A 25,685-nucleotide genomic window follows, 5' to 3' on the forward strand; every position below is an offset into this window, starting at 1 on the left:
CCAACCAAGGTCAGCTGAAAAATTTTAAAAAGCCAGTTTTAGCCAGAAAAGGGGCATCCCTGGGTTGATATTTTGAATTTCAATGGCATTTTACAGTGAACCCTTGTTATACTACCTACATGCCCCAACTATTTGTTGCTATGCCAAATACCTGGCCATGGCAGTATGGTACAAATTACTTGACTTTAATATAATCTCATGACAATACGGGTTACTAGAACTGAAAAACCAATGAAAATCTGAAGAAAATCTCACGCCTTTTGAATGCAAGGGTAAAAAAAGAAGGAGACAAAATATCTTATATATATTCGTATTAAGATTCACCTGTCTTTGTTCGACTTTTGTGGTCCCATCCAAGCGAAGGTAGCGGTGGCCATGAAAGTTGAGGAAAGCTTCCAGTACATCCAACATTTTGGTCATTTGAGTAAATATCAACACCCTGTGTTGTCCTGATTTAAGCTTACGTAGAAGAATATCCATGGTCTGAAGTTTACCTTATAAAAGGAAGATATATTAAGTTAGAACAAGTGAATGGTTTGTTTTTCAGGGTTTTATGACATTTATGACGCTTGCAACACATTTAGTTCCTTTCCGCGCCAGTAAAAAAAAGGAAGAATATGGGTTAGTCAAAAAATTCTAGATTTCCAATTAAAAGCACATGAGAAAAAGTAAGACAAAGGGAAATTAATTAAATAGGAAACAGAAGATTACAAGAGAACACTATCAGTGTACATAGTTTGAGATCATCTAAAAGTCTCATCCAGACACAAGCACATGATCCTACTAAGAGGAACACACTCAAATGCTTTCATTTTATACATTCAAAGCAACAAATATAACAATACACAACGGATAGATGATTTACAAAGAAAAAAATACCATCTGAAACATTTGAATGTTTCCCTCCCAGCCAAGGACTCTGACAAGGACATAAAGCAAGTTGACACAGATATAGGGGTACAGAAGACACCGTAAAAGACCGCCCCACCACCTATGGGAGGTCAGGAACCCCCACCTAGCAAGTGAACGGTCAATGACATAAAATCATTTCATCTAATGTTAAAGGATAATAAGAAATGCTGGGATAAAACTAAGTAATCCCATTCCAAGACAAATACAGAAAGCAACCCAGAAGAAAACAGATATAAGGGGATAGAAGACACAGCGTGACCTCCTCCTGCCCACCGTAGGAGATCGAAGGACCCCGCACAGCTTGCATCCTTTTAAGTAATGAATTGATAAACCGGTGGTGACTGACTTTAAATAAATATTCATAACGGTTTATTTGCAAAACCATTTATGTAAATCACACAGATGGAATTTTGAATTCCCTTTGTAATAAATTGACCAATGACTAATGATGCTACAAGCAACTAACAGAAAAGTTTATTTTCGATCAACACAAAATAAATGATTTCAACTCCCTATTCATAGTATTAATGAAGAATTGTTCTAATAGGTTACACATATCTAAAATTCTAAAATTAACTCTGTAGCTTATAATAAAATTATGCAAAAATTATTTTTTTGTTTGTTGCTTTAGGTCTCTTCCAACACAATTGAGGTTATATGAGAGACCGCTGAAACAAAAAAACAAGCAATCTAACAAAAATAGTACAAATGTCAATCAAAATCATAACCTAAAGATATCATAAGCTAAATTATAAATAACCAAGAACAAACAGGCAGAGGATTTACAGGAAATAAAATATCCCCTGTCAAAAATACAATCACAAACCAAAGAAGCAGGATAGGCTAGTAAAGAGAAGAAGAAACGACATCACTATCGGATCGTACACCCATGCGAACATCATAGGTATATGATTCAAGGGTGATGCTCCCATCCAACCACCCGATTATGCAAAAATTAGATGAGACAGAAAATGACATCAAAAAGTAAAAATTAGCTCTACTTACCACAATCATACTGTATAAGCCTTGGCTCAGGGAATTGGACTAGAGTCCGTAATTGTATGGGATGAAGGTTAGCGGAATGCTGATGAATGTATGGTTTCAGGTGAGACTCACACCATTCCATTTTGACATCAGTAGAGTGGTTTGGGTGGGATATGTGAAATTTGATGTTGGGAGATATTACAGGTGGCGTCACAAATACAAACCTAGAAATAGAAATTTGCAAATGACATTCACTGGTACAGATATACAATCATTGACATAAGGTTGACAACAAAAACATATACATCCCATTTATAAAGCATGGTCATTTTCATTTAACATTTATTATAGTGGTTTCCACCTCAAATCCCGCTGCCTGAATACCCAAGGACCAGGTTTTCTCAATAACAATATTTTTTCTCTATCACTCTACTCTGAGTGTCTATTTAAAAAAAATCTAACTTGTCGTTTGTGCCCATTTAGTCACCACTGGAGGGGGAATACAGTCAAAAAGTGTTTTGACAAATTGAATAAATAAACGACATCTGACAAAAGATCCACACTTACAATAGCAATATAAATTTTTCGTTTTTCTTTTTAAATGGTTTTACGGCCGCATGCGACATATTTAGGTCATTTCATCGCAAGGAAGAAAATGGAATAGTCAAAATATTCTAACAATCAAAGCACCCAAGAAAAAGTAAGACAAGGGGGGAAAATTATGTAAAATAATAAATTACCTGTGGAGAATGTTATGCAATTCTTTAATATGATCTTCAGGAGAACGAACTGCTTTAACAAGATGGCAACTCTCTCTCCAAAATACATTAGGATGATTGTGGTTGATAGTTCTATCTTGTGCAAACAAGCAGTTGACATAACCCTCTCCACCACACCATCTAAATGCAATCTCGGTTTGAGATTTTGCTGCCTTGCTGGAAGATGAATTACTTGGTGAGGTGGAGTTGGAACTGAGATGCTGGAAACACTGAAGATGTGTGCGTGTATCTGGACCCATGACAGGAGAAGCTGAGCATTTCTGTTGATTCACCCTTGCCATATGAGACAAAATATGTCGTCTCCTTTCTTCCTTTTTGCGATATAAAGACTCCTATTATCGAAGAAAGAAAAAATGTTATTAGTCAGATCTTTCAATACATTTTAGAATCTTGGCCCTAGCATTTAGTGGACATGAATTTCATAATTCCTAATCCAAGATCTTATAAAAAGCAAAGCCTTGCTGAAACATTTCAATTTTCTCTACAAATGAAAACTGCTAAAAGAATGTCACAAAATATGGTAGTAAAGCCTGAGATGTAATAGCGTTTTGTCAATCATTAAAATAAGCTTAAAACAAGGACAAATTCAATCAAACACTTTTGTTCTAATGCAACATGCTGAAAATCTTATTTGAATTTTTAAAAAATGGGAGTTACGAAATGTGACTTCTGTAGTTTAAGTTAAAGAAGCCACATTTATTCTTATCAGAAGCATATCAATTCAAATTAAACCACAATTTCATGCAATTTTCTGATTCATCCAAAAACAATACCATAATGGGGTAGTGGGGTTACAAAATCTTTAGCGTTATAAAAGTGGCAACAAGAAAGCATTTAGATTTTTTAACGCAGTGAAGGTGGTAAAAAGTTCAATAGTTCAATAGCTTGCAGACACATTTAGCTTCTTTTCTCTTCTCTGATATCTCTACAGTTATTTTTCTATGGTATGCTCAATAGAAACAATATGGTAATTCAGTGTATCAGAATTGAAGGTGACAATCCAAAAACAATAAACAACTAGGAATAACATCATTAGTGTTAACAACTGTCTGCACGCCCAACATGGAAGCTTTCAAAAAGGCCTTATCCGTCTACCTAATGTGTACTACAGAGCAGCATTAATTAACTGTATCTCGTAATATGCATAAAGATTTCTAGAGTATTTAAATTAATACAAGTTTTTGTTTGTTTGTTGCTTTAGGTCTCTTCCAACACAATTGAGGTTATATGAGAGACCGCTGAAACAAAAAAACAAGCAATCTAACAAAAACAGTACAAACGTAAATCAAAATCATAACCAAAATTATAAATAACCAAGAACAAACAGGCAGAAGATTTACAGAAAAAAATATCCCCTGTCAAAAATACAATCACAAGCCAAAGAAGCAGGATAGGCTAGTAAAGAGAAGAAGAAACGACATCACTATCGGATCGTACACCCATGCGAACATCATAGGTATATGATTCAAGGGTGATGCTCCCATCCAACCACCCGCAAATTAATACAAGTGAATATAGTACGAAGTAAAATATCCTTATGACCAAGCAGTTAATATCATTGTATTATCTAGTAATAAAGTGTACAATAACTAAATAATAAAACAATTGACAAAACTTACCAGGAAAAGCTCCGATCTATTTACAGGTTTTTTAGGTAACTTATCCAAATGAGAATCTGACATCTTTGATACAGAAGTTGTATCTGAACATCCTGAAAAAATGTTAGATTCATGAAATTGAAGGATTTGTAACATTTTATAAATATGAAATTATGAATTATGAAATAGTTTTGGAATTCACATTTTAATCATAAATCCCTACGCCAAATCTTCAAAATTGACATAACTTTCAATTAATTGATCTGGTAATTTAGTCATCCCCATAAGCTTGCCTTTAGCTTTGGTTATTTTTTAGAAAAAATGTTTTGATATATTTCAGTATTTATGGAGAATGCCAGGAAAAATTTAGATATCACTTCAGACACCTGCTTATAGTACATTAATTTTTGGCATAAATATTACTTAGAATATGTAATCAACATACTGACTTCACTGTATTTGATCTTACCCTTGCCAAGCCTCAAAGTAGTAGTCAAAAGATTGTCATATCTTTAAGTTGTGACAGAAAGTCTGGTTGGTATTAATATTAAACTTCATTGTAATTCAATGTGCGGACAAATCTCCATATTTCACTTTTTACAAAGGAAAAGTGCATCCAGTTTTCCTTTCCTTTTTAAACCTCAGAAATAAATCTCGCACAACATACCTGATTTTTTAGTTGATACTGATGGAGTAGGTGATCCCGAGTCTGTACAAGAGACGACAAATGGGGTAACTTTCATCACAGGCTTTTCCTGAGACCCAGATGAAGATGAAATCTTCAACACTGACACATTTGATGAGGATGAGGAGGATGAAGATGATGTTAAAAGAGATGACACTGATGACGACATGGACGTGGTGATGGGATTAGATGAAGTTGAGGATGATGTTGAGGTAGATGCAACTGTGATAACTTGATGACCCGATGATGTTTGAACTAAATGCAGCAGACCACCTGTGAAGATAATAATAATAATAATAATAATAATAATAATAATAATAATAATAATAATAATAATAATAATAATAATAATAATAATAATAATAACAATAACAATAACAATAATAATAATAATAATAATAATAATAATAATAATAATCAGAATAATAATAGTAACAATAATAATAATAATTGCAGTGAAAGGCCTCTCATAGATTAATGCACCCTAGAAAAAGTAAGACAAAGGGGAATTGATTCAAATAGGAAACAGATGTGGATTCCAATAGCACACTATCAGTGTACTTAGTTTGAGATCACCTAAAAGTCTCATCCAGCCACAAGCACAGGTCCCCGCTTAGAGGAAAACAATTTTTTTTTGTTTGTTTGTTGCTTTAGGTCTCTTCCAACACAATTGAGGTTATATGAGAGACCGCTGAAACAAAAAAACAAACAATCCAACAAAAATAGTACAAATGTAAATCAAAATCATAACCTAAAGATATCATAAGCTAAATTATAAATAACCAAGAACAAACAGGCAGAAGATTTACAGAAAAAAAAAAGTATCCCCTGTCAAAAATACAATCACAAACCATAGAAGCAGGATAGGCTAGTAAAGAGAAGAAGAAACGACATCACTATCGGATCGTACACCCATGCGAACATCATAGGTATATGATTCAAGGGTGATGCTCCCATCCAACCACCCGCAGAGGAAAACAATCAAATGTTTACAAATTATTATATATATATATATATATAAAACACACAAAATGAATACAATGCGTAACAGACATGATATAAAAGACAAAAAACTACCAAACATACACACTGATATGATGACAGGATTGGTTATAAGTTTCAAAACTGATAATCTGGTTTTACTCAAGTCACCTACAATCTTATGAAACATAAAACAATTTCGTTTTGTGACAAGGTAAAATGGCATTTTAAAAAATCTAAAGAGAGCAATTTGTCTTATGTGGCAATTTATAGATCTTTAATACTCACTTTGTAACTGGGAGGAAATTAGTTTGGCTTGGGCAATAGCAGCTGATGTTGATGACACAGAGGATGCACCGGATGTTGTGTTTGACGTGGGGAGAGGCAAAGATGGGACCAAACCATTGGATGGGAAGAGTATACTTTTTGCAATGGAGAGTAGCAATACATTGTGTTTTCAAGGGACGCAGATAAATAAGGAAAATGTAATTGAGTTTGATAATTCACTTACCAAAAGTAAACTTCTTTTTAATGGAAAGTCTGTGTTTTAAGGGTTTTATGGCGCTTGCAACACATTAAGGTCATATCAGCACCCGTAAAATGGAAGAAAATAGGATAGTAAAAAGTTAATGCACCCAAGAAAAAGTAAGACAAAGGGGAATTGATTCAAATAGGTTGTTGTTTGTTGCTTTAGGTCTCTTCCAACACAATTGAGCTTATATGAGACCGCTGAAAACAAAAAAGGAAGAAATCTAACACTCAAAAAAATAAGTACAAAGTAAATCAAAATCATAACCAATAGATTCATAAGCTACATTATAAATAACCAAGAACACACAGGCAGAAGATTATACATCAAAAAAAAAAAACCCAAAAATACAATCACAAACAAAGACAGGATAGGCTAGTAAAGAGAAGAAGAAACGACATCACTATCGGATCGTACACCCATGCGAACATCATACGTATATGATTCAAGGGTGATGCTCCCATCCAACCACCCGCCGATTCAAATAGGAAACAGGTGTGGATTCCAAGAGCATACTATCAGTGTAATTAGTTTGAGATCACTTAAACGTCTCTTCCAGACACAAGCACGCACAGGTTCCCACTAAGAGGAAAACACTCAAATATTTACAAATTATTATAATTTTACTATAACACAAATAATTAATACAATGCATAACAGAGAACTGATTTACAAGACAAAAAATATCATCTCCCAAAACTCTATACATTTGACTGTTTCCCTCCCAGCCAGGGCAAAACCCAAGTCAGCTGATTCCAAGACAAAGACAGCATGTTGGAAATCAGATAAAGGGGGTATAAAAGACACAGTAAGTGCCTCCCTGCCCACTATGGCAGGCCAGGAACTAAAGGGAAAGTATTTTTTTGCTTATATTATGATTTCCACCCAAAATAAGTATTAAATGTAAATGAAAATTTTTAAATAGCACTTACATTGAGAAGACTGTACAGTAGGTGCAACTGTTGCTTTGATGGTGCTGGATGATGATGTTTTTGAATTCAGAGCTCCAAGCGAAACACTTTCTGACTGTAAATAATGAAGAAATTTTAAAATGACAAAATAAAAAAATTATTAAAGTTTCATTATTTAAACTTCTTTTTTCCATTCTCTTTTATCAATCATCTATCTGATTTATCCTTTCAAACTTCTAATCCATATGTCCATCTTTGTCATGTCCACTTGTCATAAACGCACATCATATTTTAAGCCTCAAAGCACTTAAAATAAGCGAAATCATACTGGTTGGCGAGTCTGTAATTGACAAGTGTAACTGTTAACCACAATTATTTACTATTACTCATTATGAGATAACTGCTTACAAATTGTTAAAAGGCTATTTTGTTTGTTTGTTGCTAGCGTCCTGATTCCAAAAACACATTTGAAATGTAAGTTATACGTAAGTGACTCTGATACACCCGAAAAAAAAATGCAATATATTCCACCAAAATAGTAAAATGTAAATGAAAATTTAATAACTACATGAAAGATGTACAATAAGCTTAATTGATGAAATAATCAAGAACAAACATGACTGAAGAAGATTAATACAAAAAAAAAATAAAATTATACTCCCATTCAAAAATACAATCTCAAACCAAATATAGATATGCTTAGTCAAAGTAAGCAAAACGACATCATATACCCAGCACTAACCAATGCGAAATCATAGGTGGATCATGAATTGCAAGGTAATGTCCCATATCATACCAAAACCACTGTTAAAAGGCTAGTAAGTAATAGCAGTAAGCAGAATATGATCATCAAATACAAAAACAACACTCACTGGTTGAAGGGCAGCTGAAGATGCTAATTTCAAATTCTTGAGCTGCCCTGGAGGAGGTCTGGGTTCTGGTGCTGGCCAACTATCTATTTCTTCAATCAGTTTTTTTGGAGCTTGCAGTTTCTTCACCCTCTCAGCAACAAAAGCTGGAAGATCCGTCTCCATGTCTGCCAGGCTTGGGTATAAAGAATATATGTCGACATCCTAGGAGGAAAGAATAAATTCAGTCCAAAATGCAATTAGAAAACAGAGGCGATATAAATTTTTAAAATGTCACCTCAAATAAAAGAAAACAGTTCAAATAATTATCTTGACACCAGATTGTGTATTCATCTCATGCTACAAATGGACGCTTTTAAGGACAAGTGGGCTATCCCAGATTTTTCGGTTTTTTAAATAATTACGTAGAGGTCAAAAGGGGGCGTTGCCCTACCCCCTGAAAAGGTTTCACATCAATTTCGATTATTTGCTTCGTTATCGGTATAAACTGCCTTGTGTTTTAACCGAAAACACAATGTGTACATAAGTGTAAGTGGGCTAACCCTTCAAACATGGCTTCAACACGGAAGTACATGTCAACGAATTCACGACTGAATGAAGAAAACTCCCCACCAAACAACAATGCCATCATATCAGATAATGTTTTGCTTTTCAATTGTCAGTGTAATGTGTTTAGTCGCATAAAAAATATAATTTAAAGCAATAAACATGTGTTTAATGTAGGAAAATTGATTAAATTGACTGCATGTGTGAGAGGGACAGCCCATTATTTAGCAACATACATGTCCATGTGTAAGATGGGATAGCCCATTTAACTAGGGATGGCCTGATGTGCAAGTTGGGTGGGATAGCCCTTATTATATAATGTAAATTCTTTGCTCAGTGATGCTGTTTAAATATGGACAACTCGGCCAACCCACTTGTTTTTAATAAAATAAGAGAATTCTGTAATGTATTTGTTGCTTTCTTTTATGACTATCATTGTCAAGTACAATTATCATTCCACACAGAAAGTTTTGAAAAAAAACATTGAATAGTATTCGAGTAATTGGACATTTTATGAGATCGAAATCTTCAATGTTGATTTTCTCAAAACTGTAAAATCTGGGATAGCCTACTTGTCCTTAAAAGCGTCCAAATATAATTTGCACTAAATTTCAATAATTTTTTTTACCCATTTATGTCTGTATTTTTCTTGACCGGAAAAGATTATTTTTAAGTATAATATCAAGTATCACAAAATGTATGTAACAATGTAAGTAAGATAAGTGGTACAACTCAAAATGAATTAAAATTTTTCTTACCTTGAAAGGATTGTAAGAAAGTGCATTCGCCACAAGTGAGGCAGTTCTATACACAATACCTTCCATTTTGAATGGTGATATCACAGGTCGGGGGTCAAAGAGATTAGGATGATTGCAAACTTTACGAAGTTGCATTAGGATATTGATTACACTCATGAAATGTCCACTTGCAAGTGTCTCTTTGGTTCTGAGGATACAAAGATCATATATATACTGAATAAAAGGGATATGTCTCAACCATAACACTATGAAATACAGTTCAATATCCACAACACATGCTCAAAGAGCTTTACAATACACAATTAGTAGCTGCATCCTATTTTGTCACATGCAGTCAAAGCCTACATGAAAAGCCTTTGATGACCCCAACATTAATTTCATTGTCCTCATGGCGTACAATAATCACCATAAATGTTGGCCTCCGTCGCCATGACTTATCACAATCACTAGTGATTCTATGATTCACCCAAACAGTAAAGCAAGTTACTGTTTAACCTGATTAGATGAATCTTATGGATGTAATGTTTGGATTTTTCATATAACCCCATTTACAATGCTAAATGATGTTTTATAGTAGCAATCCAAAGATAAATAGCTGGTGAGAATAATTTATATCCAACTAAATGATCAAAATGAGAAGAAAAAAAGATAAGTTTACAGATGATCATTCATTGGGCCATTTATATTTTAATTAATCATTCATTCCAAATATTGTCCCAGGTAACCGGATATGAGTGGATATCTTTTACAGCAGCTCTATTTAAGTCATATATAGATAAAACATGAAATCATTTAATAAGAGGCCAGGTAAATTTCTATAATTAATTTGTACGACATTGAATCTTGACTAAATTTTTTATTTGTACTTACTTGGACTGTGACATGAAGTCATCATAAAGGAAACGTTGCCGTTTGGATAGACGACACATGACAACATGCTCAAACTTCTGAGGCATTTGCTTTTCTACTTCATTCTTAAGTCGCCGTAAAAGGAAAGGCCTCAAAACCTGAAGAAGAAAACAGTTATGGAATTGGTGTTTGTCATTTTTTAAATACTATTATACAAAAAATATTTATATTTATAAAAGAGGCTGTGCAAAGGGCCATTTTCGTAACAATCGCCACAAAAATATTCCACTACATTATTTTGAAAAGCTATGGAAAGTTTTCCTTATCAGTTTCTCTTGTGTTGAGCAGATCTGCCAACTTGTCAAATTCCATTTGGGGGGCAACTAATATTCATTTCAGTGGCATTTCAAGTCTATTTATATTTAGACCTACAGACAACATCTAGACAATAGTTAATGAGCTCATGTGTATAATTTAAAACCACAAGAGCACGTAAAACTAGTGCCAGGGGTCACAAGCATGTTTAAGGACTGCGGTTCTGCGGCTCTTAAAATGAGAACAGCAATGACCAGTTCCAGTTCTAAGAACCGGTTCTCTTTCGACATTGGACATTCTCGAAGAATCCTCAGACAATGGGAAATGTGGACTGCAGCAGATGGCAGTAGAACCGCTAAGTGGAAGAAAGTGTGTAAGAGAGGCGAACTAGTATACGAACTAGGCAAAGCTTAGGAACCGTGAGATCAGTCCTCAGCACAGCACTATTTAAAACTATCATTTTCTTACCTACTTGCTCATATATGACAGTCATAGAAGATCTCTGTGGTAATTGCCACAATATATACATCCAAAAGAACTCATATGATAACAGTATAAAATGTGTAAAAATTTGCAATTGATTGGAGATTAAAAAGGGGGTAGAAGAATAATCTTAGAGGACACGGGTGCTGACAGTGATAGAGCAAATCATTGAATGGATGGATTTAGCCTTGACAGGAACCCCCCCCCCCTCACCCCATCCAACACACACCCAATTACACACTGCCAAAATTAAATAGGGAGGGTGGTCGACAGTACATAATGATACTACTCATATCTCGGTCATTGACCCTATGTAATGGAGACAACATATAATAAAATAATGCCTCAGTCATTGACCTCGACTCCCGTAAAATATATTATCTGAAATCAACTGCATAGACTTTGAAGGGACTAATAAGACACACAAAATGTGGATTGAATTGATTGACCATCGAGGATGGTAATGATTTTAGGCCATTTCCGTTACTCCATGGCAAGCACAGTGTTCCCCTGGCTGCCACAGAAGTTACGGGGCACTTGGCAACTCTGGTTTAGCAATGAAAAATAAATCAAAAAGGTGACAGTCTAGCACCAATGGAATAGCAGAAATAGTTTCTCAAAGGTTTTCAACACTAAAACTATAACTACTATAATTTTGATACTAGATCATCAGTTTTTGGATTATTTTTCATTATTCAACCCAAAGAAACTGATAGTATTTCTAAATATCTTAGTATTTTTATGGCAAGTGTTAACAAAATGACCTTTTGGACAGCCTCTTGTATGGATTGAAAAAAAAAAGAAAAAGAAAAAGCAATTCCACTTCCAAACTCACTGTATAAATAAATACATACCTTGTGCAGTCGTCTGACCAAGCTCTCGTTGTATTCCTGACTTCCTTCAATCATGCCAGTTAAGGGATTTGAAAACCACTCCTTGAATTCAGAATGAGACTGGAAAACATTAGGCATCAGAAAATGCATGAGAGACCACAACTCCATCAGGGAATTCTGAAGAGGTGTGCCTGTCAGAAGAAGTCTCCTCTGACTTGAAAAATTCAGCAGCATCTGCCAACGCTGTGACTTAAAGTTCTTGATATTTTGAGCCTGAAAACACAAATGATATTTCAAATGAGTAAATATTTCTATGGAACTTAAAAGAAAAATAGCAGCTGTATATGAGGGTCGTCGATTAAAGAACAGCAGCTTAACATATTGTTTTTGTTTTAAAGGGTTTTACAGAGCTTGCAACATAAATTTTTAGGTCATATTAGCGCCAGTAAAAAGAAGAAAATAGGATTAGATGGTCCAAAAATTCTAGAACGTACCCAAGAAAAGGTAAGAAAAAGGAGAATTGGTTTAAATAGAGAATAGATTTAGATTCCAAGAGCATGCCATCAATGTGCTAAGCTTGAGATCACCTAAACATCTCATCCAGACACCAGCACAGGATCCCACTGAGTGGAATACACTCAAATGTTTTTACATGATATGTTCAAAACAAATTTCAATGATCAATACAGAACAGAAAGATGATTTACAGGGGAAGAATATCACCTCCCAAAACATAAGGGGGATAGAAGACACAGCAAGTGACCTCTTACCTACCATGGGAGGTCAGAAGACCATATTACACTGACTTTCATTAAGTTTTGTTTGTTTTTAAGGACTTTATGACGCTTGCAACGCATTTAGGTCATATCAGCAACAGTAAAAAGAAAGTAAATGGGATAGTAATAAGTTCTAGAATTACAATTAAAGCTTGTTTTTTTTGTTTGTTTGTTGCTTTAGGTCTCTTCCAACACAATTGAGGTTATATGAGAGACCGCTGAAACAAAAAAACAAGCAATCTAACAAAAATAGGACAAATGTAAATCAAAATCATAACCTAAAGATATCATAAGCTAAATTATAAATAACCAAGAACAAACAGGCAGAAGATTTACAGAAAAAAAAATATCCCCTGTCAAAAATACAATCACAAACCAAAGAAGCAGGATAGGCTAGTAAAGAGAAGAAGAAACGACATCACTATCGGATCGTACACCCATGCGAACATCATAGGTATATGATTCAAGGGTGATGCTCCCATCCAACCACCCGCTCACAATTAAAGCACCCAAGAAAAAGTAAGACAAGGGGAATAGTTCAAATAGGGAACAGATGTAAATTCCAAGTAAACACTATCAGTGTACTTAGTTTGAGATCACCTAAAAGTCTCATCCTGACAGAAACACAGGTCCCGACTAAGAGGAACACAATCAAAATAAATGTTTACAAATCATAAATATGTAACAAAAATAAATAATACAGTGCATAACAGAGAGATGATTTACAAGACAAAAAATATCATCTGCCAAACTATACATTTGACTGTTTCCCTCCCCTCCAGGGTATCCAGCCAAGGCCAGGTCAAAACCAAGTCTTATTCCAAGAGAAAGACAGAAAACATGTTGGAAACCAGATATTGGGGAATAGAAGGCACAGTAAGTGCCTCCCTGCTCACTATGGGAGGTCAGGAATCCCACCCAGTGACTTTAATGTTACACAATATACAAAAACAGATTACAAGTAATATTGTACTCCTAAAATAATAGTGCTTGATGAACAATCACAAATGTTATGCCGACATCAAAAGTTAGTGTAACTATTTTTATCTTTAAAATCTAATCAAACACCTAAACCAATGTTTAATTTACAGAACATCCCATGAATACAGAATTTTTTTTAATACATTACACCCAAGCCCTGCAGAAAATATTTCAGGCTTGCATTTTGACTTGCATGTCATTTTTCTTTTCTTTTTCACTTAAATGGCTTAATACTTGTGATGTAGATCACTTTTCTTTGGAAAAAGAGATCACCCTTATTTCGTATATAAACAATTTCATTAGCTTCTTACTTCATCAAGTATAAAATATTTCCATTTCTTCCGTCGGAATGCCTGATGATCTTGCACAACTAGTTTGTAGGAAGTTATGCACACATGGAATGCATTGGTCTTGGTCCAACCCTGAAAGCAAAATTTATTTCAATTTAATCAGTTCATTTATATTCCCTGATTCCATTAAAAAACAAAAAACAAAAAAAAAACAAAAAAACAAGCAAATGGTTAAAATCACTGCTCAGATTGTCATCAAACAAATGCTGACTTAATCATAGTAAACAGTTACAAAGAGCATTGTATACCAGTTACTTCTAAATAATACTGAATCTCGTGCTATTTACAAGGTCTGCACTGTGATGAATTTGGAACTAAAATATTAGTCTGTTGTTTACCTGTCTCTTCAATTTTCTTTCTTTGATACTTCCATAATAAGTGAGTATCTTAAAAGCTGGACACCATTTTTTAATTTCCATCTCCCAATTCAGCATCACACTGGTGGGAACGACTATCAAATGGGGACCCCATATTCCTGGAAAATGAAACGTAACATACAAAAATTGTTAACTGAATGAGAGACAGAAAGCATCAGGAGTATTGAGAATGTATCTTATAATTATCTTAATGAGACAACAAAATTAATTGCATCAAAATCTAGAATAAAATCTTAAGCACAGTTGAACCTGTCAAGTTTGACCACTGCTCAGAAGGTGAGTGCACAATCAGATGCAAGCCCTCCTCTGTAGGGAAACAGTGCACAATATAAAACAGCACTCGGACATATTCAAAGGCAAAAAAAGTTTTATCTATGAAAAACAATCGGGCAAAACATTCTAATAAGGTTTTTACACCCTAGTTAGACAAACTGGATGATCAAGCCTAATTTATCTAAACAAAAATTGTTACATCAAAAGACGTCATGATTTATAATATTTGTAGTTGTACTTGTAGTCACATACACCTAGCCGGACAACCTTATAGACACTGACAATTGTGAAATAATTTTAAAAGAACAGACCTGACATAGAGAGGAAAATCCAAACTTAAAGAGAAAAAAAAACTGAATTGACCTAAAATAGCATTGTGAGATGGTTTGGAACTGGCATAGTGTATAATCTACAGATATCCATGACGAAAGCCAATTGCCATATTTCCATTAATTTCTATCCAAAATTATAATAAAAAATCCAAGTCTGGAGAAAAAATAAAATGAATCTAACTTGACCAAATCCGAACTGCCTAAAATCAGTATATAATGGTTAAATCTGTATTAGCCAGGCTTGCCTCATTGAGGTCTTAGCTTATCATTGAATTTTGCATAAGACTTACTTACTGAAGAAAATGCCGGCAGTATGTTTCTCGATTCATAATTGAATTCAATTAATTGAAAAATAAATAGAATTAAAAAATAAATATTTAAAATAAATTTTATTTAACATTGCCATCGAAATCTTAGTATATTTAAATTGAACCTAATTTAATAGGCAAGAGGGAGTCCTAACCTGAAAATAAGCTTGAGAATTCCAATTGGTGCTTTCTAACATTATCCTATAAAATTGCCTAACCAAGGTTTGACTCTACAAAAATAAATGCAATAATATGAATCTCCAAAATCTTACCCTTTTCACAAGCCAAATGAGCAAGTAAAGCTATGGTTTGTATAGTTTTCCCAAGTCCCATTTCATCGGCAAGAATACCATTCAGTCGCTTGTCATGCATTGTTGCCAGCCAATCCAACCCAACATGCTGGTACTCTCGTAAGGTATGTTTCAGCAGAAAAGGAACCTTGGTCTTCACCTATAGTATTTTGATGATAGAACAAAGTTAACAATTTTTAAAATTTTTCACCGTTATGAGAAATTAGGGATATCGTCCTCCGTCTCCAATTACCTTTTCACTTCAAAATACAACATGAACAATATATAAAGTAATGTGAGGAACAAACATACTGTAAAAGAATCCTTACAGAATTGTGACCCGCTGGCTCAAAATGGTATGAAGTCTGGCTTTGTCGTTTTGGGTTAGCTAAAATGGGACACCAGACACCCAAACGCACAAGACAGTCATGATCCAAAACAGCAGTATGTTTAAACTATTAAAATATAATCCAGATTAAGAACCATTCCTTGTTTTAATTTGCAAGCCAAAAATGCATAATCCTGGGATATGCAAGGGTCATTTCCATACAATTAAACAGTCCAATTCTTTTCTTAAATTTGTCTCAGATTGCCAAATCGGGACTGTCCTGCTGTTGGACGCTATGATTGTACCTTCGCAAAGACTATTTAATGCTATAATTTATACTCATTTATACTCATAAATACTTATTTCCAAGATTTGAACATTTGAATTAGGAGAGTGTAAAACCAAGTTTTAAGAAAATCAACTTTGAAGTCACACACACTATCTGATCAGTGGGTAAAGATAACTCCTTAGTTGCAAGCATTGAAATTTGACAATAAAATATCAGATTTGGATTGAGCTTATAATATCAAACCTGCCAACCCTTCAAATTCCAAAAGGGGAATCGGAACGCCTGAAAATAGGAATTTGAGACAAAAAAATATGAATTTCACCTTTCACCACCCCCCCCCCCCCCTTCTTAAATGATCAATTTCAAAACAAAACACAAAGCCGTGTAATAGGGAAAGGAAAAAGGATAGATGACACCTCCTCCCACCAAAAAAATAAAATAAAATAAGGGAACAAAAGTTTCCTTATACTGACAGGGTCTCCTCCATCCACCATAAAAAATATTGTCATAATTTACCAAATACAAAAAAATAACTACCTCTGTCGTTTCTAGGGTGTAACCCTTAGGTTGTAAACTTTGAGCTGCAGCGGCAATATCATTGAATTCTTTCCCAGGTCCCTTTTCATCCTGAAAAAAAAAAAAAGAAAAAATAAGCTAAATATGCATTACAATGTCCAGCACATCATTTTCGTCATCATAATTATTAATATTACTATTATTATTATCATCAGTATTATTATAATCATATAATAATTTATATTCATATTATTCAGAACCAAATATTATATTATGGTTGGCACAATAATAATGAGTGTAAATTTCAAGGATAGGCCATTAAACTGGAAGAGCAATATTATAATTGAGATCTAAATTGATGAATAAATGGAATGAACTATCACTTTATTGAAAATATAAATAGTATCGCCTTTCATAATCAACTTTCAAGTCTGATATGTCCCAACCAAATATATTATGAACTTCCAAGTCATGAAACTAAAAGTGTTTCAGTAGACTAAAAGGCATTATTTTCTTTAACTTAAATAGAGATTTTGAATAATGCATACAATGAACGAATATGCATTTTTTAATGTAAGGTTGCCGGCCGGCACTGTGCATGCATAAATTAAACATTTCAATACCTTTTGCTCTGGCTGTGACACTGTTCCTTCCTCTTTCACCAGGAATTCAAGACCCACAGCTTCTTTGCCAACATCAGAGGCAGCTTCATTACTATTTTTATCATCATCCATTGCCTCCTCCTCATCTTCTTCCTCTTCAGATTCCCCAGTTTCTTTTTCTGATCCTGAAATCAAATTAAATTTTCATAAAATTATATTGTAAATTTGATCAAAATTCAATACAAATATTACCAATTCAATGTTTTATTTTCAGGGGTTTTATGCACTTGTGACACCTTTAAGCGCCAGTAAAAAGGAAGATGATAGAGGAAAAGTTGTAGATATGAGTTAAAAGTATCATAGAAAAAGACATAGGGGACTTGTCCACACAGGGATCATAAAATTCCATGAGCAATCCATAAATGGGCCTATTTTGACTTGACTAAAGTTCCATCCAGACACAAGCAAAGAATCCTGCTATGAAGGATACACTCAAATGGTTACATATTAAAAACTAATATGATTCAGTGCTCTGATCTTAAAGACTTAAGTCAAAAAGTCTGAAAAATTTTAACAATCACAATCGTGAACAACTAAACTTCCGCTTTTCGAAGAAAATTATTTTTTTCCGCATTCATCATTCCGGTTCACATTCAAACTGAAACCAAAAAAGCGAAGGACCGGAGATAGTCAAACAGAAAAATGTGTGTGTTGGTAGCAAAATAGAGAGAAACGGCCTGGTCCAACACACGCTGTGTGTGTTAGTTGATATTGACTACTTATGTGTTCGACGACTCGTGGCATAGTAGGCAGTGAATACATCCACGCCAACGGAGTGTGCAGTGGGTGATAATCAACAAGATGGAATGATAATAATATACCAAGCTGACTAGTTTGTTTTGTCTTTGATGCGACAAATAAAAGTTTATTTTTTCTTCCTTTTAAAAAAAAACAAAGTCAGCGCTCGAACCGAATAAAAACTTAATTTTTTCGAGGCACAAAATAAAACTCTTATTTTCTTTTTGTTGGTTCTGTATTTTGACGTTATGAATTATATTTTTACTTTTACTCTTTTTATTATTTCAGTACTTAACAGAATTTATCAAGCAAAATCGTACTGTCGGAAATCTGACAATTATCTGAAGATTTACAAGCCTGAAAAATACTGAATTAAAAATCAGCCAATCATTCCTCGTTTCCTAAGTCAATTATAAAATCTTATGATAAAATGCAAGTTTAAGGGAGGGAAAAGTGAAGGACGGAAAATGTGGAGTCTTAAAGTCTGGAAAAGAGGATAAGCCAAACTCCTTTGACTGTACCTGATGATTCCTCTTCATCAGAGCTGTCATCATCATCTTCAGAGCTCTCTTCTGGCATTTCAAAGTCACTTTCATAAGCACCAGCATACTTTTTCATCAATTCCTCTACACTGAGTTCTCCTGTAATGAACGTAAGCAAAAATAAAGCTTATTTTAGCCAATGTTGAAAAATATTGAGGTCATAATAAAATAATCCCTTTGAACTAAGTTAATCCCATTTTTTTATAGCATTAATGACAACTGCTACTATCCTTTGGGTATGATTTAAAATAATAGCTCTTACTGAGGGTTTATCAGTAAAAACAATTGTACTCTATCGCTATATTGTAACATCAACTGATTGGAATATTTGTCTGTGACATTCCTACTTGTCAATATATATGCAAGTCAGTTAATTCAGAACTACATCAATTACTGTTGGATTCTTTTTCTTCTTTTCATGTAATAAAAAAAACAGGTATCTCTATTGAGACCAACAAAAATGGAATCAACTGTCTTCCAATGATCAAATAGAGTAGTTACTCGATGGCATCAAGTCTATAACCACCAGTTCCCTTTTATATTGTCATGTCATACTTTACCAATATGACCAGTCTTACAGAAAAAGAAATATGAGAGCGCACTAAATGGAAGGACAAAAGACCCTATCCAGAGAGGGTTATATTTCCTTTATTCTAAGTAATAGTTTGTTTGTTTTTTTTTAATGTAAAATAAGAGACGTTTATAATGAAGTGAACACAAAAATAAGGCAACACTTAACATTTACTCATGTAATAAACATTGTCCAGATAGATAAATTCACACCTCTCTCATGAATTAAAAAAGATTACCTTCAGCTTTAAGGTCGTCTAATTCGCCTGTGTAGTCTTTCTCATGTTTTTCTTGCTCATCCAAAGTCTCTTCTTCATCACAATCATCTTCACCCTCAATGTCGAAATCACAGTCTTTTTCCTAGACAATCAATTCATAAGACTATATATGGCTATATGGTCAAATAATTTAATCCATGCAAGTAATTATCCATACTGAAGTAAGGTTAGTCAATGAATTAGTACAAATATAAGAAAAATGCATTTAATCTAGATTAATGGTTCATTTCAGCGAAAGAAAGCAATATCAAGACAATACATGATCAGACCTGTTGACAAGGAAAAAAAATATCTCCCAAAACTAACTATACATTTGATTGTTTCCCTCTCAGCCATGGTATCCGGCCAGGACCAGGAAAAAAAACCAAGAAATCTCATTCCAAGACAAAAACAGAAAGCATGTTGGAAAACACATACAAGGGGATAGAAGACACAGTAAGTGCCTCCCTGCCCACTATGGGAGGTAAGGAACCCCACCAAGGGAGAGTTTATCCTAGTAGTAGTTTCTGCAGTATTAAATGGTGGGTAACAATGCCTTCTAACCTTTGGATAGGACAAAGTAGATCCACCAGATCTAACAGACCCAGCGATCAAAATAATGCTGGATGGACCTAGAGCTCAGAAAAGTCTAACCTTAACCTGGGCCCAACACCACTCCTTTTGCTGGTGAGATGAGTGCTTGTATACACAATACACGATATCATAAAAAAGAGATCCCTCAGTATATCTCCCTTACCTTTTCTGCTGATTCACTCTCTTTGGAACCATCCTCAAATCCAAGGCCACTTGATGGCATATCAAGCATCTCTTGTGGCAAACTCTTCAATAAGTCTTCAATTGGCAATTCACTCTCCTTTTTCAGTGCCTCAAGTTCTTCCTTCGTTCCATCCTTCAACACCAAAAAAAAAAACAACAAATAAATGAAGAATTTCTAAATTTTTGTTTAAAAAGGTATGTTCAAGACAGACAAAAAAAAAAAAAAAAAAAAAAAAAATCTTTGCCCCTTTCTTTTCCTGTAGCACCGTGCACCTATTCACCTGTATCTTATTCATTCCTCTCTGATATAAGAATAAAACCTAGTCAACACATTCCCAATGTATTTATATAGTGTGAATTTAACATCTTTACAATTAAGGCAATGAGCATGAATTCTTAAAACTACATTCAAAACTTACTCCATCACTTCCTGCTTCATTCTCTTCTTTTTCAATAGTTTCTTCATCATCACTTGCTGTGCCGACAGGCTGAAATTCAACTATTGAGGATAAAAAGAAAATTACTAGTTAAATTGTCACAGGAAGTTTACAATAATTTCCGTACAAATTTAACAACTGAATCATAATCCATTTTTAAAAAAAACATATTCCAAATTGAAAATCTGATTTTAAAAAAGCACTAGATTCTATGCAAACACTGCTGAGTGAACTCAAGCTGTTCAGAACTTTTGTGTGGAATGTGAGCAACCCTTATATAGACCCATATTATTCAGCAAACATTCTGTCGCAACCCTAACCACAACTACCAAAAATTAAAGTGAACACTTGTGACACCTTTCAGGCAGCAGTACAGTACAGTCGGCATACTACCCACAGATGCAATGGGAGCTTGGCTACAAGTGGTTAATATATTAATTGCAGAAACTTGTAACATCTTTTACTTAAGCTTCTGGTCCAAAATTGCCAAAATAATTTACTCCCATCCTACATTGTTTCCATCTGTGCAACAAAACACACATACACACAACTTGCCAGCAAAATCTATCACAAAATCAAACAAGAAATTTGCATTGGGAGCTGCTACTCATAAAATGTTACAACTAATGCTTATACTTCTATAGTAGTTAAAAAACAATTTTAACACTCATGTCAAATCACCCTCCTTATAAAAACATGTCCCCCCCCCCCCCCTTTTTTTTTTACACCATCCCGTCTTCACCACTTGTAAGTAACATAAACGACTGAAAACACAGATTCCTTAAATTCCTATCCGGTTGCAAAGAACACTTACCATCCCCAGCATCACTTCCATCAGAATCCAAAGAAGAAGCCTTACTCATGTTGTTATCTGACTGAAGGCCAGCTGTGAGCCAGGAGGAGTATTTTTCAGTTTGATCTACAATAAAACTGAGATGTAAATCCAGAGCCTTTTTCTTCTTTTCCTCAAGACGTGTGGTTTGCTTATATTGTACAACCTGAGAAATAGATTGGATGCATTTGTAAAAAAATACTACCAAAAATCTGGGCAATATTGGTGGAACCAACTTTATTAATCTATTAGTTTCAGACATTTTGCTCGCTATCCTTAAAAATTAAATCCAAACTTGCCCCTCGTCTAACACAACTTCGGAATCAGCAACTTTTAACAGCCTTGTAAATGGCAGCTGACAAAATTGAAAATTTCTCATGACCTACAGCTATTGTCTGTTTCACTCTGTAGAAACTGCGATAAACTCCAGCTCCATGGACTAATGGCTCTGTAGGAGTATTTAGTTATCAAATTTGTCACTATAAAATTATTTTTTTTAGTTCTTTAAAAAAAATAAAAAAGGAAGGATCATACTTATTTCTGGCCACAGACTGCCCAACCAGCCTGAGAAGTCTGGAGGATCTCAACAGGACAGAAGCATATCTGGTGCAGAGTAGACTTACCATCGGAGCAAACGCGAAGAAGATATTTTCTTCATTCATACAACCTGTGGCACAGGGTGGATTGGAGACCAACACAAACAATTTCAATGTATTTCTCATCCCTGAACCACGATAATCCTCTTCTCTCCATGACTTTGAAGTAACGATTAGGAAAATAAAGCTGATTCAGAGCAAGTTGATTAAACACTTAATTGCAATAAGAATTGTTATTACTTTTTCTATCCTGTGTAAATCAAGTGTATAATTTAATGATTTCTGTTAATATCATGCTAATACCCAAGAATTTGAAAACACTGTGAACAAATTTTTCAAAAAAGTATTATAGTTTATCCTTATCAAGTGATAAGGTTTTCTCGTTTTTTAAGGGTTTCACACCACTTTTGACAAATTCCAGTCATTGATGCTCCAGTAAAAAGGAAGAAGATGGGATAGTAAAAAACACCTCTAGATTTATAATTAAATGCATCCGAGAAAAAGGAAGACAAATGGAAACTTTAAATAGGAGACTGAATATTACAAGAGCACACTATCAGTGTACTTAGTTTGAGATCACCTAAAAGTCTCATTCAGACACAAGCACAGGTCCCCATTATGAGGAATACACTCAAATGTTTACACATCATATATAATATGTAAAAAAAAAACATAATACAGTGCATAACAGAGAGATGATTTATAAGACAAAAAATATCATTTCCCAAAACTCAACCTTTACATTTGACTGTTTCCCTCCCAGCTAGGGTATCCGGCCAGGGCCAGGACAAAACCAAGTAATCTAATTCCAAGACAAAGACAGTTATAAAGGGATAGTAGACACAGTAAGTGCCTCCCTGTCCACTAATGTTGAGTTCAATACAATCAGAAATAGTCTAGTATATGGCAGAGATTTTTGTCACTTCAGTCTCCGGCCATATCCAATATCTATTTTATTCTTATGGAAAGCACCCAAAAAAAATTATTAATAAATACATTTTTAAAAAATAATCAATTAATCGAAAGTAATTTTTTTAAATTATAAAAGCAGATCATACCTTTTCAATATTATTCCAAAATTCTTTGACCATTTTTGCCATCTGACTAGCTATCTTCTTCAACTTAATGGCTTCCTCTTTTTCAGCCTTAATCTCTTTCATCTCCTTTTCTCTAAAGTGATTGGATATCATTCTTGCAATCTGCAAATGAAGAATAAATATACTAAAACAAACGTTTCGTAATAAGGACATAAACAGGACTTAAAACACTTGAAAAAGTAAAAAGTTGAATTTGTTAAAAGATTATAGGTACATATTTTATTTTAAAAATTTCAAAATTTCAAAAGTGGGGAATAAGTCATCTAAAAACTCTATACACATCTGCAAGGTTTCGATGCCAACCAGCACCTACATTGGTAGAATGCCAGGTGTGGATGGGAATCCACCCATGACCGCTTGTGGTTGGTCTAGGCTCTAGGTAACATTTTTTTCTGCTAAACTCGAAAGGCCAGTAGCATGCCTTTTGATCTTTTTTAATCACAAATAAAAATTCAAATCCCAATAATATATATCACACCGATGGTAAAAAACAAAACAAAACATTTTCACATACAGGACACCTTATTACATAAATCCTTCACCTAAATTAATCGATTTTGGTTATTTATGAAAATACATTTTTTATTGTAATTAATGCAATTGAGGACTTATAGAATAGACCAGTGATTCCTGATATGATTCCTAATCCATGCGTTGGAATGCACTGATGTCTTCAGGACAAGGCAATATTTCACACAGAGAATTAAAGGCCATATCTTAACCCTTGAACATATAACGCTAACATGTCATCATCATCTATGTGAACAAACAAATGTTTCACAATTGCCTCGTGTAATGTGGATAACACTTCAAGTCAGAGCCAATACACAACACACTCAGCCAAGAGGACTTGTGTAACTCTCAGGTGTGTAGGAACTTTATCAGTGTGCCATACGAGACTACTCATCCAGACCAAACATTCGATCCCCATTCCAACCAAAAGCAATGCCAAATGCGAAAGAATTTTAAATCAGAAAGTATAACTCTTCAATTTGGAGTTCCCCAAGGCTCTGTCTTAGGTCCCATTTTAATTAGTCATTACATGGAACCTCTAGCTAATATCATACAAGATAATTTTAGCTATCACTTTTACGTTGACAACTTGTCTCTCACATTGAAAGCTGTATTTTAGACATAAAAGACGGATGACACTAAACAAATTGCAACTGAATGAGTCAAAAACTGAAGTCATTATGACATGCAAACTGAACAATCTCAAAAACATTAGCAACTTCCAAGCGGAAATTACTTCTTGTCAAAGACACAATAAGGGTGGGAAGTGAATGAATGGCAAATTTCTATATTTTTCCATTAACATACTGATATCGTTGAGCTTCTACCTTTCTAGATGTTGCCTTTTTCCATTTCCTCTCTTGAATGAAGTCAGCAGCTAACCAAGTCATCTCCTCCAACAGATAATCCCAGTGAGCCTTCTGTCTGGGAGGCTCTTGTACACGAGGCAACCGCTTCGCACTCCATAATCCTTCCTTCCTCAGCTCGTTCACTCTCTGAATAACTTGAGCTTCCTTTAGAGCAATTTTAAAGTAAAAAATAAAAATGAACAATCTAACCAATAAATATTGAAGGAATTACCAAGTAGATCAGTGCTACAGACAAAAAAAAAATTAAAAATTAACTGCATATTCAATGGAAAAAAAATGTGAATGTTCAATAAACAAAAAAGATCTGAATTTCCATGAAAAAATCATTATTAACCCAAAATAAAGTTTCGTGTATATTTGTGGGTAAGCAAGCATGCCTACCCTTAACTTCAAATTTCAGGGACATTTTATGGAGAAAAAAACCCCTCTAATTTCAGGAACAATACGCGGTGCAATAGTAATGTCTTATTCGTTTGTTGCTTTAGGTCTCTTCCAACACAATTGAGGTTATATGAGAGACCGCTGAAACAAACAAAAAAACAAGCAATCTAACAAAAATAGTACAAATGTAAATCAAAATCATAACCTAAATTATAAATAACCAAGAACAAACAGGCAGAAGATTTACAGAAAAAAATATCCCCTGTCAAAAATACAATCACAAACCAAAGAAGCAGGATAGGCTAGTAAAGAGAAGAAGAAACGACATCACTATCGGATCGTACACCCATGCGAACATCATAGGTATATGATTCAAGGGTGATGCTCCCATCCAACCACCCGTTAGTAATGTCTTAAAAAGACAATCAAACATCTGATATCAAGATCATATAACATGGTTACAATGGTGCCAGAGGTGGTTGTAATAGTAGTGGTAGTAGGGATGGTGATGTGGTGGTTGTAGTATCAGTGGTGATAGGGATGATGGTGGCAGTTGTAGTAG

At 34.3% G+C, this 25,685-nt stretch overlaps 1 protein-coding gene across 1 annotated transcript in view; it reads right to left on the bottom strand.

Annotated features, from left to right (window-relative positions):
- Positions 1 to 25,685, bottom strand: part of LOC144969418 (uncharacterized) — an 81,258-nt gene that overhangs the window by 40,052 nt on the left and 15,521 nt on the right. The window contains exons 8-30 of the mRNA XM_078908529.1: positions 24,701 to 24,886; positions 23,322 to 23,462; positions 21,650 to 21,833; positions 20,818 to 20,897; positions 20,379 to 20,531; positions 19,604 to 19,724; positions 18,774 to 18,893; positions 17,476 to 17,639; positions 16,874 to 16,963; positions 15,702 to 15,879; positions 14,478 to 14,614; positions 14,101 to 14,211; positions 12,054 to 12,305; positions 10,423 to 10,559; positions 9,553 to 9,739; positions 8,252 to 8,452; positions 7,397 to 7,494; positions 6,228 to 6,361; positions 4,941 to 5,231; positions 4,295 to 4,386; positions 2,637 to 3,007; positions 1,918 to 2,120; positions 325 to 494 (exon numbers count right to left, since the gene is read on the bottom strand). Coding sequence (XP_078764655.1) covers positions 325 to 494; positions 1,918 to 2,120; positions 2,637 to 3,007; positions 4,295 to 4,386; positions 4,941 to 5,231; positions 6,228 to 6,361; positions 7,397 to 7,494; positions 8,252 to 8,452; positions 9,553 to 9,739; positions 10,423 to 10,559; positions 12,054 to 12,305; positions 14,101 to 14,211; positions 14,478 to 14,614; positions 15,702 to 15,879; positions 16,874 to 16,963; positions 17,476 to 17,639; positions 18,774 to 18,893; positions 19,604 to 19,724; positions 20,379 to 20,531; positions 20,818 to 20,897; positions 21,650 to 21,833; positions 23,322 to 23,462; positions 24,701 to 24,886 — 3,801 coding nt within the window. The remainder of the gene's footprint in view (positions 1 to 324; positions 495 to 1,917; positions 2,121 to 2,636; positions 3,008 to 4,294; positions 4,387 to 4,940; positions 5,232 to 6,227; positions 6,362 to 7,396; positions 7,495 to 8,251; positions 8,453 to 9,552; positions 9,740 to 10,422; positions 10,560 to 12,053; positions 12,306 to 14,100; positions 14,212 to 14,477; positions 14,615 to 15,701; positions 15,880 to 16,873; positions 16,964 to 17,475; positions 17,640 to 18,773; positions 18,894 to 19,603; positions 19,725 to 20,378; positions 20,532 to 20,817; positions 20,898 to 21,649; positions 21,834 to 23,321; positions 23,463 to 24,700; positions 24,887 to 25,685) is intronic.

The sequence above is a fragment of the Berghia stephanieae genome, chromosome 3 (assembly GCF_034508935.2).
Source record: "Berghia stephanieae isolate SIO BIC M18660-M18661 chromosome 3, UCSD_Bste_1.3, whole genome shotgun sequence".
NCBI lineage: Eukaryota > Metazoa > Mollusca > Gastropoda > Nudibranchia > Aeolidiidae > Berghia > Berghia stephanieae.